The sequence below is a fragment of the Solanum verrucosum genome, unplaced genomic scaffold, assembly GCF_900185275.1.
Source record: "Solanum verrucosum unplaced genomic scaffold, falcon-dt-bn FXZP01000028.1, whole genome shotgun sequence".
Classification (NCBI taxonomy): domain Eukaryota; kingdom Viridiplantae; phylum Streptophyta; class Magnoliopsida; order Solanales; family Solanaceae; genus Solanum; species Solanum verrucosum.
Genome location: NW_026020183.1, coordinates 1,667,126 through 1,681,977, shown reverse-complemented (window position 1 = coordinate 1,681,977; position 14,852 = coordinate 1,667,126). Strand labels below are relative to the sequence as shown.

The 14,852-nt window shown below is 33.9% G+C and overlaps 1 protein-coding gene across 1 annotated transcript; it reads right to left on the bottom strand.

Moving 5' to 3' along the window:
• Window positions 1-443: 443 nt before the first annotated feature.
• On the bottom strand, window positions 444-12,655 carry LOC125829268 (uncharacterized). The gene is made up of 14 exons (XM_049508519.1): window positions 12,564-12,655; window positions 11,572-11,645; window positions 11,377-11,454; window positions 7,588-7,663; window positions 7,222-7,286; window positions 6,441-6,542; window positions 2,636-2,725; window positions 2,477-2,551; window positions 2,228-2,260; window positions 2,054-2,134; window positions 1,917-1,979; window positions 1,452-1,520; window positions 984-1,022; window positions 444-897 (listed from the first exon to the last, which is right to left on the bottom strand). The coding sequence occupies exons 1-14, from the start codon at window positions 12,604-12,606 to the stop codon at window positions 706-708; spliced, it is 1,080 nt and encodes a 359-aa protein (XP_049364476.1). The 5' UTR covers window positions 12,607-12,655; the 3' UTR covers window positions 444-705.
• Between the last annotated feature and the right edge of the window lie 2,197 nt (window positions 12,656-14,852).

Sequence of the window (14,852 nt, the reverse complement as noted above, 5' to 3'; positions counted from 1 at the left end):
AGAGAGCTCAAGGAAACGAGTTGAGTCCATTTATTTATATTATTGATAATAGGGAAAAGTAGTTTTGCATATGAAACGGTAGGAAGGACAGTTTCTGTGAACAATTTTACCAAATTACCAATCAACAAGTGACCCATGCTTAAGGTTCACCCTGCATGAGCGTTTGACACCACAGGATTTCACAAACGCTCACCAATGATGGATTCAGACCATCATCTCCACTGCAGCATATTTGAGTACCATTTGTATCATAAACAGACGACAGTACCCATTCCTGGACTATGCATTTGGCCAGAATCATCGAAACAGAGAACTGCTCAAGGTCTAAGTACTACAGGGCCCAGAAGCAACAAATCAAATCCAACAGATAGAAAGTAAAGACCTAGGTACGACAAGCTGCAGACAAAATTAATATGCAGAAAACAGCGGATCATTTTTTTATGAAGGAGATAAATTGACATGAAGATCCCTTCATCCAATTTCCTGTTTTTCCTTTCTTCAGCTTATCTAAAGGTAGGTAAACAATTTCTAGCATGAACGTACACATGTATCCTAAGTACCTCATTAAATATTGGCTCTACAAAATTCAGCAGCCATAAAAAAATGGCAAAATACTCCCTGAGCCAAGATAGATGCTCAGCAGCAACACTACTTTTAATATATACCATAGAGAAGTTCAATTATTTTAATGATTGGTGAACCACCTCACTTAAAACTCTGCATAGCACTGCGGCTTCTTGTGAGAAGAGAAGCACCACTGCCTGCAAAATTACGCCCAAACACGCTACCAAAACCAGAGTTCTCATTGCTCCTCTGTTCTGAGGTGAAAACAGCATTGGAAACCTGAGGGCTGCTTTCACTTGACACTTGGACTATATCTGATATACCTCCAAGCTCCTAAAGAGACGAAAACAAAAAGGAACTAATTTCAGAACTGCATAGCCATGGTTAAAGTTTAGAACTTAAAAGAAAATTATTACTACCTTAAGGCCTGAGGCAGATACAGCACCATGCAAAGGACGCTGCAAAAGTTTAAAAGAGGATTAGTTCTTTTAATTAGAAGTCGAAGATGATAAAGAGTTTTATCAGAAACACCTTCAACTAATCCTTTTTGTTGAACACCAAAATTGGAAACAGCAGGTTTCAAAGATACTGAGACCCTTTTTGCTTTCATCATGGTGCAAGCCAAATTAACACACCAACAATTTATAGCTAGCATATTATCCAGCTCCAACAAACTATTGGAAGACCTTAACTTCTGAAGTATTCTGACTGTTCAGACCAAGGTTGAAAATACTTCTATAAGCTACTTACACTCTGGGAAGGCCCCAGTGTCGTGGTGTATCCAGTCGAAGCCAAGTTAGAATTTTGCTAGCAAAAACACTGCTATAAAGCTAATAAACTCTTAAATGGGGCAGTAAATCACTGCCAAGACTAACCAACTAACTAACCTTCGGAGATACACTAGAAGCAGATGGAGATGATGATTCGACTGATAAACTTGGAGGCAAAGACCCAGCCTGCAGAAGAAAATCAAGAAAGCAAAATGCAGGTTATTACTAGACAGTGCATAGTTATCACAAGATTGGCATGCAAAAGAACTGAAAACCCAATATAAAAAGTAAAGAAATCAATCTACAATGTAAAATTTGCCAGGTCTATGAATCTGTTTATACAAAGGCAGCATAGTCAGCCTGTCCACATGACTGAAGACATGCGTTGACAAGTCATAACCAATTTGGTCTTGCAATATAAGTAGATAATTTAACTTTTTAAACTCCCCAGGAGAGGAATACCATAAAAAGACAGACAAACAAGAGAAGGATGAAGAACTAGGTCTGCGGCACGATAAGCCCTTCTAACTATAAACAATGAAACTATTGACCCAGCAATGTAAAAATAGTTTCAGTCTCTACCTGTGCTGAGGAAGCTACTGATGGTAATTCAAGGGCAGGTCTAGATGAGCTAGATGGAGGTGCCTACACATTGAAAACACTATAGTTAGAAGAAAAACATAGGGAAAAAAGATATCAAACATTAAGACAAGTCATACCTCAATCTGCTCCTTGGGTCTACTAGTTTCAATGCTCCTCGCAAAAGAAAGCAACTTTCCCACACCATAGTTTGTTTCATTCTACACAACAGATCATAATACCACCATGACTATAACATGGACATAATTTAAGCTAAATCAAAATTATGAAATTAGCAAAGACAATTCAAGTACCTGTCTCCCTTCAATTCTACTAATTTTTGTCTCCTGGTCATATAAGAAAAGGCGGTTTTCAGTTCCACAAGACAATCAAATTTTGCTAACGAAAAGTAGAGCTGTATAAAGCCCTAATGTAACCGAATGAAGTGGAAAACACGCAATATGAGAGCAAAAACCTTCTGTGTAAGAAGAAAAGCTTAATTGGCACAATAAAGTGAAAACAAAATACATATGGAAATGCTGATGGATGGAAGATCTTCTCACCAATGATTGGACAACAAGATGAACTGACTGGACATCCTCACCAAATGTTCTCACTTTTCCTCGAATTTCAGAAACCTATACATTTAATGATGCTGCATCAATTACAAGAAATCTCAAAGCTTCAACTTAACTAAATGTACAAGCCATTATTGGTCTCACCTCGTCTCTTGTTGCAGCAGTATTATCCACACAATCATCAATTTTAGTATCCACGCGATCAATTCGTGAAGCTAAATGGCGCTTTGTGGCCTGGCAACATAAAGGAACAAAATAAATTTTAAAGACACTAAAACATAGAAGAAAAGGTAAAGTATCTCATGGAACATAAATATTACACCAGGCAAGCAAGCAATGGCCATAGTCTTAACAGACATCTCTCCAGCACGCTTAGGGGTCGTTTCGTACAAAGATTAATAACGGAGGGATTAGTAATGCATGGATTAGTAGTGCAAGGATTAGTAATGCAGGGTTTATTTTTTTCCAAGTGTTTGGTTCATTGCTTCCCACCTCATCTTGTGTTTTTGGTTTATATAGAAAGCTTAATTCCAATTATACCCTTGAATTATTATGGCATTTTCTATTTCATGTAATTGGGTCAAGGTAGATAATTGCTAGACAATATTATTTTTTTATGGCCTTCTAACTAGCTAGGAGAAGAACAATTTTGTTCACATGTTTGCTATTTTCTCACTTGAATGGTTTAAGGGTAAATAATTGTCATCTTAATAAATTGATCAATCACAAAACATCAATTTTCAATTTAAAAAAATAGACCATCAACTTTTAAAACCGAAAAGATGGTAAGCAATCGTAAAATCGAATAAACCATCTACATTTACACATAAAAATTGCAAGTTGTAGTTTTAATATGTATGCAATTTTATAAATTGTTCAAAATACAAATAATTAGAAAAACATATATATATCAACAAATAATACATTCAATTAAGATTACAAACGTCATGTAGTAATATATTTGCTTTTTCAATTATTAAATATTAAACAACTCACATTTCAAATATTATATTGATTTGTATTGGATTTATTTAACAACAAACAACTCTCTCTAAATAATAAAATTTGTAATCTAATTTATTTAAATAAATTTACTAGTACAAATATAAAACATAAATCAAGAAATTAAACAAAATAATTAAAAGGATTTGAAGGATATTTTTATCTTTACATAGATTAACCTCATGGTATTAAATCTCATGTATTACTAATACCACCAAATGAGAGGTATTAGTTATACATCCTAGTAGGGTGACCTAAAATTCCTTCCAAAAATAGTACTAAATAATGTCATACATAATCTATGGACTATTTCTCGTAATACTCCTTACCAAACGACCCCTTACTAACTACCCTCATCACCAGGGGATAGACAACACAAGTACATTGGACCTATTGCATAATTACGAAAGTGAGCAAACCTTGGGCATCTTTTATGTGATAGCCACATGCAGAATGACCTGAACCATGCAGTTCATTTTTCTTTCTTTTTTCTTTTTCACGAGTCACGGTAGATAACTCTGGGTCATGAGTCAGCTGCAGAAAATTCTATAATGGTAAAATATTCAAGGCTCATGCAGTCATTCATGCTTAATAAACTGCTACTTGTAAGTTAACAAGGCCTAGTGCCATATGTCAATGAGCACACATACACAATAGGTGTCTAGATATTAGAAGTGAAATCATGCCAATAATCACCAATTTGAGAGCACTACACCTTTTTACGAAAACCAACAGAATAAGGAGTCATTGTAGGAATGCTACCCAAGGGTTTATCCTAGTGGTCAATGAATGGGTTGAGAACAATGAAGTTTCAAGTTCAAATCTCAGGTGACACAAAAACACTAGATGATTTCTTCCCATTTATCCAAAGCATTGATAAACAGAGTTATTGGCACATGTGCTGACGAGAGGCACCAGGTACCCATGGAATTGGTTGAGGTACGCACTAACTGGTCCGCACACCACGATTATCAAAAGAAAAAGAGTCTATAGTATGAATGTCAAATTCCTAGGCTGATGAGTATTCTGTTGTGAAAGGCAGTTTCACAAGTGTCATTTCAGGGCCCGAAGTTGGGAGGTAACCATCCTAGCTTGATGACTATTTTCATCAACAAGAGTTATGTAACACACAAACAGAGAAGTGCAACCTCAATTGTGAAGTTCAAGATGCGTGGACACAGAGCTGCCACAAAGAACGGTCTGAATTCACCACTGCGTATACAAACTAAGGTAATAACCCTTGGAAACTTTCCAATGGCATTGGACTTGCACCAAGCACACAATATCCACTTCACTAATATGGTACATGGCAATTTCACAATGTAACTATTGTCCAACTCACTCTGAGTTTCACATGTTTGAATATACTAGTTTCTGGGTACGCACTTTGCACGTGTCCTTCATATCAATTTAAAACAACTTTAAAAAATTACATAAATGTTATTAAATAATGTGTTTGAATTATAGAATATTAAAAAATGGTTAAATTCCCAAAAATGGTGAACATCGAACTCATCTAGCTAAGCTCAATAAGGAGAAATCCTACCTAACAGAAGTACATATATGCCTTACTGTGATTTCTGAGGACTTCTATGGGATTATATTAAGAAAATTGTTGTTACTTTTTGTGACCTTACACTGAAAACAAATTAATAACACAAATAAATTCATCATGATTCTTCGAAAAATTGTCAAATAACACAAAAGAAATTTTGAATCTTTAGGTCTATTAGAATTAGAAATGAATGAAGTTGGCTCTATAGCTCCTAAAAATTGATAAGCAACAATGTGAAGTTCTAAAATGACCAACCTGAAAACAAACAAGTAACACAAAAATACGTTTATCACGAATCTTCAAATATTTGTCAAATAACACAAAGTACAAATATAATATGACATAATTATACTTCATGATCGCAATATATTATAATCCTAAGCATCGGGAACTATGAAGTATTATCACTGTAAACCTTATAATAGATCAAGTGGTTAATGAGATTTTATTTGAAAGATTCTAACAACATTGTCTTTCCTTTTTCATAATGATAAAAAAAAAAGTTAAAAATTAGTACAGTATCATAATTAATTTAGACTACACCTCTATTCAGCCTTTGTAATTATGTCTGGTCTTTTAAGCCCCTTGTATAAGCTTGTGTAGAAATTAATTTTACCATGTTACTTTCAGCTCCCAAGGTTTTAGCTACCCACTTGTTTCCTCTTCCCTCTTTCTCCGTGTATTCTCTAATGTTAAGAAGCTTACAAGTTACAACTCCCCTAACACTGCTACTTGAATTGAACTGGCATTATAGATGAATCCATTCAGATTGACTACCGGTAAATTCACTATCATGTATTTACAACACCTAAAATGTAGAATAACACGTGCATTAAATGAAGTACTTTCGACCCCACCGAGCTAAATTTCGCTTCAAATAAATGTATATGACATGATAAAAGAAAGAACTTATAGTTATATTACATAGTTCAAGTAAGAAAATGATTTGTATAAAGTAAAATCTTAGTCGTTTTGAAAACCCTAAATACTAGGACATTCTACATAATATAAGGAAAGAATAAATAACCAAAATTATACTCCTTCAACCTAATTTATGTGATACAATTTCCTTTTTAGTTTGTCCCAAAAGAATGATATTTTTCAATATTTAGAAATAATTAAACATTAAGCCTTCTATTTTACCCTTAATAGATGATTTTAAGTCACAAATATTCTTTCTTAAATTTTGTGCACAATCAAAGTGCATCACATAAATTGGGACAGAGGGAGCAGTTGATTTCAAAGTCATAAAAATTAGAAAAACAATTAAATTACAAGTGTACAATATGAAATCTATTTTTTATGAATAAAAAAGTCCAAAATTTTGTGTAGGGACTTTGTGCTTTTAGAATAGTATAGATAAGCACAGTAAATCAGGAAATAAGAACTTACAGAAATAGATGTATATACACTCTCAAGCTGTTTGGACACACTACCACATGCATCAGATAAGCTCCGCCTGGTCGCAAACATAAATTCAGGAAGCTTCCAACCCTACAAGCATGCAAGTCAATTCTAAGGTGCAGTCGTTGACAAAAAGACTCAGTTAGAAAACATTCAAGCCTATGGCATCCGAACTAGCAGGCAAATAATTTTAACTATTAACCTCCACCTCGTTTACCAATATAAATGTAAATATATTGCACCGAAGGGTGTGGCATAGTGATCAATGAAGTGGGTTGAGGACTGTGAGGTCTCAGGTTCAAATCCCAATAAAGACAAAACACTAAGTGATTTCTTCCCATATGTTGTAGGCTTGGTAGACAGGGTTACTTAGTACCTATTGCTGGTGGGAAATGGCAGGTATCTCGTGGAATTAGTCGAGGTGCGCGGAAGCTGGTTCGGACACCATGGTTATAAAAACATTTTTTCTTTCAAAAAAATAATTATATATATATGGGGGGCAGCACATTTGACTAAAATCATATACCTAAGATAGGCTATGGCAATTGCCTTTTGATTCAACAATTTGTTTGAAAGGCATAGTTTAGGAACAATAAACTTTTGGGAGGAAGGAAACAATCTGTACTCAATCACTCAATTCCTTGAGATAAGGACGGTGTGGTTGATCGTCAAATGGAGGGTAGTTACATGAATTAGAAGACATAATTTGTGCATCCACCATTATCATGACATACAGTTCCATCTAGCAGAAAGAAATAAAAGGTGTTACCTTCCACCAAATATAGCCATACCCCATCACCACAACAACAATGATTATAGTATATCTGCTAGAACCTGAATAGAATTTAAAAAACAAGTTAAATGCGTAAAATACAATCACAAATATCATTGGTCACTGCAAGAAGTAATGCTATAAATGAAGCAGAATGGAAGAGTATTACAGGTAAGGAGATTTTAATTTGCAAGGCATGTGGTACACTGACAATGAGACTACAATTTGTCTTGGCAAATTAAGAAAATGACAATAAATATGTCCTAAGACACTCCTGTCATAAAGGTCCTGTTGTTTCCATCAGAAGACAAAAGAGCCTTTAATTGCTTCCATATACAACTAATGATATGTAGTAACAAAAACCTGATCCACTTGATGTCACGATTGTAACAGATCTATTTGAAGCCAAGAGTTGCAGCTCCTGCCGTAAGCTATTAACCTGTAAAGAAAATCACTCTTTAAAAAAAGTTTTTGTTTCCAGAGCAGCAGGTATGCTGATATTAGAAATCAATTACACCACTCTTTTTTGTTAAGGAACAAACATTGACACTTATAGAAAAGGAGTGATAATGTAAAGCAACTATGCAAAGCACAAATAATTATTTGTAACACTCATCGGTGTTCTTTTTCTTTTGAGCTGCACAAGCATTATATTGAACAATATACAAGGATGGTTTAGAGAAGAAGGGAATCAACAAAAATCTGTTTTAGTGAATGTAAGTTATGTGATCTCCAACACCCAATAATGTTAAATTCTATGAACTGCCAACCCCAAACCCCAAGACCTGCATATTCAAGCTTGACTTCGAGTAGCATATAAAGTCAAGCTCCAAGGACAATCAAGCTTCACATCGATCTTGAGAGTTGAGCATGACTCGTGTCAATAAACTGAACGAGCTTAGAAATGAGTTCAAACTTGAACATCAATCCATGGGCATATTTTCAGGTCTACTGGAAAATTCTAAGACTTTATAGCTTAAGCAAATTTTAGAATTGAATACAGTACATCAAAATGTTTTCCAAGTGTTGCAGAAAATTGGATAATGACCCTCAAATATATCTTTTTTTATTAAGGTAAACTTTCATTACATGACGGTCAAAAACATGCCCGTATACAAGGAGAATACCAAAAATTAGAAAACCTAACGAAAGTATTTTATTTTTCTACGAATGACACAGAGTGTTCTTTACAAACAAGAATCTCACAGATGCACCAAAAGGAAATAATGGATAAGAGGACATTCCTCAAGTGTACAAAATCCCTCTCTACTCCATTAAAAGCTCTATTATTCGTCTCTCTGTAAGGTCCATATGACTGCGTCGTCATCATGGTGACTCGGTCATCTAAAAGTTCAGCTAAACAATGTTTCTTTCACAGTGGCGGGCATCAACTACTCAATTCCAAACCATAAACAAGATGCTATCCGACAATGCAAAAGGAGGTGATTTACGTCGTCCCCTGATTCTTTACACATGACGCACCAACTTACACAAGTAATCTTTCTCTTCCTCAAGTTTTTCGCCATCAAAATTACCCCTCTTGTAGTTAGCCAAGTGAAAAAAATACTTCTCAGTACCCTAGGGATCCACACTGTGATATGTGGAAAAAATGACTCCTCCCTAATCAGAAGCTTCACATAACAGGACTTTAACTGAAAAGCTAAGTTGTGTGGACTCTTCATTTTCAATGCCGCACCCATGTCGGATTCTCCAAAAATACACTACTTTTGGAGAATCTGGGGAGTCCGAGCAACATAACCGAAAAGATGTTGTTTTCCCTGGGCACCATCTCCATACATCTTGTCTATCCTGTCAAGTTGTTTGTTTGTGGAGCAACTTGACCAAATTCCTCAACCTCTTAAATTTGGAAGTTATTCCTAAAACCTCAAAAACAATGCACTTCTCCCCCTTGCATACTCCTTAACTGTTGGAGTAGCATCTCCTTTTGACATGAAATTTTGTACATGTTCGGAAAGGTTAATCTCAAGATGTTTCCGCATCATTTATGTCCCTGAAAACTCACTCTAATCCCCAACACCAAATCACATCAATTATACAACCTAAAAGAACTTATTTAATAGTATATATGTATATTTTTTATACTTCAATTTAAAAAAGGTAAGATGAATAATTCATGAACATAAGCATGTTTTACGCAAGCTCAATTTCTGAATGTGGGCTCAAACATGATCTTAAGTTCATGCGATGCAAGTAAATGTCTTGGCCAATGTCAAGCTTACTGAGCTTAGAGATCCTTATTCACAAAATAGCTCAAGTTAGCCAAACTCCTCTTTAATAAAATACTCCTTCAGATTATCAGCCCACATAGGTGATGAATCGAGAGAAAGATGATGCATGTATGTATGTAAGCATTCAAAATTATATATAAAATAAAAATGAGTCAAGCCAATAAATTTTCAGAGCAATGTTTGAAGTAAAGATTTTTTTCATCAACTTCCTTCGCAACATGATAGCCCTAAAGATGAAAAGATTTCAAAATCTCATAATATACAACCAATTCATTCAACATGTTGTTTGCAGAGGACAATTCTTTACGTCGAAATCAAGTAGTACATCTTAACCCAGTTCATCCTGAAATCTTGGTTCAACTCTTCGCTATGGGGTAAAAGATGCCTCCGATTAGCTCAATAAATTATCCACCTCCCCCATTTCTCCTTCACCCTACACTCTTGTCCAAGAAAAAAGCAAAACTAGAACAGGGGGCATTAACCAAGTAAGCCATATGCCTCAAGAAATGAGGCATGGACCTTTTTAACTTTGAAAACTGAAAACCATCTAGTAGTAAAATCCCTGCAAAGAGACTACTATTGCTGACACATATAAGTTATCATTTTAATCAAATAACTGCATTAGGAGAAGGCATGAAGTGGTATTTTTGTTATAAGAGAGTTGTTATAAGAGCGACATCGGAATTGAGAAAATTTTAGCTCAAAATGCTAAATAAAATAGCTCTTGGTTCAAAATAATAGTTTCCACAATAATTATCATTATCTTCAATAACCATAATACCCTAGAAAAACAACAATCACAACATCATACTCGGTGAAATCCCACATGTGGGGTCTGGGGAGGGCAGAATGTACGCAGACCTAACCACTACCTCGTGGAGGTAGAGAGGTTGTTTTTGAAAGACCCTCGGCTCAGATGTAGCAATTCCAAAGACAAAGAAGAAAATATAGTGAGTCACAAGGAAACAGTGCAAAGTCTACAAGAAGGAAGCAACAACTACAACAAAATAGTGCAATACTTGAAACACAATACACAAAATACTAGAATAAAGTATTGAAAACAATAATAAATAATTATGGATATCAACCACCCTAAGCAAAACAACACTACACTACCTACTAACCTTCTACACTAATATGTGTCCTCCATACCTTTCAATCTTAAGGTCATGTCCTCGGTAATCTCATAATACTCTCGAAAAAAAATCAAGAAAAAGATGGCCCAAGACTTGGACAAATCATGTCTTCTCATCCAGAAAGCAATGATATTAATATCTGATTAAATTGGGAAGACAACTTCTTTCCTAATAGCCTACATCTGTATTGACAAAATAACCTCCACAATCACCTAGCTAGATTGCAGGCTTCTATTGTCAAAGGTTCCTTGCCACATTTGTTTGGCAGCTTAACGAGATACTCCACATGCTGATTCATTCCTTTCTCATTACACCATTCATTGGGACTTTCCCACTGTGTACAACCTACTTTCCATCCTTCAGTTAGTAATCAAAATTTACTCCCAGATCTCATCCAAAGTTTAGTTCCACAAAATAACCAGCCAAAGAAAATGCTAAAGTTTTCTATGCTGATCAAAAGACGTCCTAATCTCCTCTCTCAGACTCTCATATGTGTCGTACACCTACTGACAAAATATTGTGTATGGCACACCCCAGATACGAATATCAATCTTCTATAATCCACGCCTTCTTCCTAATCCATCAAGAAACTTCCCAACCGAATTTCCAATTGTCAAGAATGACATGCAAACTTTAGCTTTACAAGAAATTTTAATCTTCTAACTCCAGCATAATCATAAAATGAACAAACTAAGAACAAACACAAATTCCAAAGATGAGTAAAACCATATGCACCAAACATGAACAAGCAAGAGAAACTGCAAAACCTGCTGCAGCAAGGAATCATTGCGTGGCTTTGGAGTTGAACTGGTTGATTTATCTTGTCGAATTTGCCTCAAGGCAATCTACAGTCAGAGGATACAATGTATTAGATTTAGCTCATTTCGAATTGACATGGTAGAGAAACTAGAAACAACACAACCAAAACTCTCAAAACACTAAACTGTGAATAACAACCAGACCTTAAATGCGCCGGAGAAAAAATCGGAGACATCTGGCAATCGTCCTTCCTTAGCAAGTACTGACCCAACAATGCCTGCACAAATTATGAGATACGTTATTCAACACCACCAATACCATTGTTATTACCTTATTAACTTTATTTTTTAACATATCAATTTTAGTTCCTAAAATGAATATTATGCAGAACAAAATAAAGTTGCAACTCTTAAAATGTCTTCAATAGTTCTTTCTCTCAATGTGAACTTCAAAAGTTGTATAAAATCACTATCATCTCCTCCAGCTATTCTCCTTCTGTCTTATTTTCACATCATACCTTGTTTTCCAAAACCTTCTACTCTTCTTCTTTGCTTAGGCATGAAAGACACACAAAAAGTAATAAAGGGTTATTGCACCCTGACTAGGGAAAGGGTATATGTATTATGACGTATTTGTTGTTTTCACATCTCAAATACGACAAAGCAACTCTACTTTTGCATCAAAAAAGGCGGTAGATGTTTTATTTAAAGCTGACATTTCTAGGTCACAAACTTCTAGAAAAACTGATGAACTTCTGTTGCAAATAGGTATTCACGTCTGGTAGTTGGTTAAAGCTATGGTACTAGAAATACAGGGATAAGTTATGATGAAACTATGTACATTATTTTAAGTCAGAACATGTATTAGTTATTCCATCAATAACACATGAATTCCCTCAGTAACTTAAACATTTATTAGTTATGCGAGTTTCTAAATTGCAAAACAAACAATGTATTAGGTGTATTGAATTTTATACATAACAAAAGATATTACTTATCCAGGCTCCTTACCGGCTACCAATCGACCCCTTAGGGTTTTAGTAAACCACTAAATTTGCAACTCAAAACTTGTGATACCAACAAAAGAGAACATAATACGCACAATACATGTAATTCGCCACCAAGAGTGTAAAGTATCAACTAAAATTCTAGCAATAGTCACTATCGACAATACAACAGAGCAAGAGAGTACGAACCAGCACCAACGAGGATAGTGAGCTTGCCGAGAGGTAGAGCCATGGAATTTCTCAGAATCGATCATGAAATAGAGAAAACCATTGATTTCTATTTGCAATGGCAGAGTTGCGTCGTGAGGTGAGAAATTACAATTGACAACTTGGAGAACAAGGCAGAGTCCTTGATCGAGAGATCAACCCTACTTTTGTGAAGCTTACTTTTAGGGGAAAAATATTGTTTAATTTAATTAATTCATAAATATGAATAGATTTTTGTATTTACGAAAAGGACCTGGGTGTTGGTTTTGGTACAAAATAGGAAGAATATTGTTTTATGCTTTGCAATTGCTGCCACCGGGAAGAATTGGCTGTGAAGGGGCTGAGCAGTCCAGAATTTTTTGGGCCTGGCCGGTTCCATATCGGGCCGGTCATGGGGCCGCTATTGTTTAATGGGACCTAGTTTAATTGTGGAAAAAATTATTAGAATATTAAATTTAAGATTTTAATTTACATAATATAAATATATTAACATTTGAATTACAAACATAATGTTAATTACAAATGTGACGATTTATCTATCTATATTATATTATATTAAAAGCCATTAATAGCATGAAGATCCTTAGAAATGTTATTTGAATTTTTTGTCATTGATTAAAAGAATTCGTTTTAGACAAAATAGTCTTTTCATCGTTTTCCTAAAAAATTATTGTATTAAAGTATTATTCTAATATTTAATATTTTGAAATTAATGAAATTTATAATTACCAAATCTTTACTAATTTGGAATAGGTAAGAACTCCTAATATAGTCTTGATTTATATAAGGACACTATTTAAATTTAAAATAGATTTGTAAGAGGTAAGAATTCCTGATATTTAGTACTTTAAATTTGACTAAAATTTTACTTTTAAAATTATTATTTTATTTGAACTAAGTTAAAAGTCAAATCATTTATGACTTTAAATTCAATTAAATTAAACTCCATTATAATATGACTCAATTTTGAATATATACTTTTAATTTTAAAATCAAACATGTAAACCTCTTGTCGGTAGAAATTCTTCACTTAAATTCTTTGAGTTATATTTATAATAACTAAGTATTTAGAGCACAACGAGCAACACATATATTTAGATAGGACCAATGGGCGGGGGCATGCATTTCTGCCGGCTGCCGCCCTATTTAAGTTGTCAATCAAAATTTCCTATTTTACAGTCTTCAATTGCCTAGAGTGTTTATAAAGGGTTGCATGTTTTCAATATATATAGTTTAATGATATGATCCATCGGTGGCCCTCTAAAGTGGATACAAATTTTCACTTAGACCATTTAACTAACATTTTAAACACCTCATGTGGAGGTCTGTGATATCATTTTAACACTTTTTGTATATTTTTAAAACTAGCTTAAGTGTGTATCAAAACGCCTACGTGGAAAAATAAATTAATCACATGTGACATGTGGAATTTTCTTTTATATTTTTTAAAAAACTCACTTTTACTTTCTTTTTTCTTCAGAATATCTAACCTCATTTTCTTATGCCTTTTAGTTCTTTATTTGTGTTATTCTTTTTCAAACCCATTAAAATTCATGTGTTCTTGTGCTATATAAAATTTTGATTCATTGTGTTAAATTCCTTAATTCCTCCTTTCTTGAAAATCGAAATGCAACTTGAAAGAAAAATAACAATATTATTTATATATGGTGAAGATGCAGACGGAGGAATAAAATGGGAATTTAGTTATAAATGCTATGGGAAAATGTTGTTCAAGGAGTGTAATAGCCTATTCCTCCAATTTTTGTTGTTAATGATCCAGAAAATTAGGATAAATTGCAATAAGAAAACTGAAAATTAAGAGAAATTTTCATTATACTTGGGGACAGAAGTTTTTTATTTAGTTGTAGTAGTAAAGCTTAAAATTTATGTGATTTGATTTTAAAAAGAAAAAGAGTATCACAAATTCTTAGAAAATGATGATTGTCTTCTTTTTTTCTAGTGAGGTTGCTAAAGAAATTGACTCTGTTGACACCCAATTTTGGACATCCACAATATAAATTAATCATTGAGCTTCTTCAATTTCTAACGATTTAAAATAATTAGTTTTATAAAAATTTCAGAAATAAAATAAAATAAACATAGTTTGCAAGTTATGTTAAATAGTTTTGTCACTTTTTTTAATATATATGTTTTATATAGTTATGTATATAATTAATGCATTTTATGAGTATTCAAAAATCATCTCGAAAAGATTTTATATTTTAAATACTTTATTAGCAAGGGTTATAATTTTGAATTAATGAATTTTAT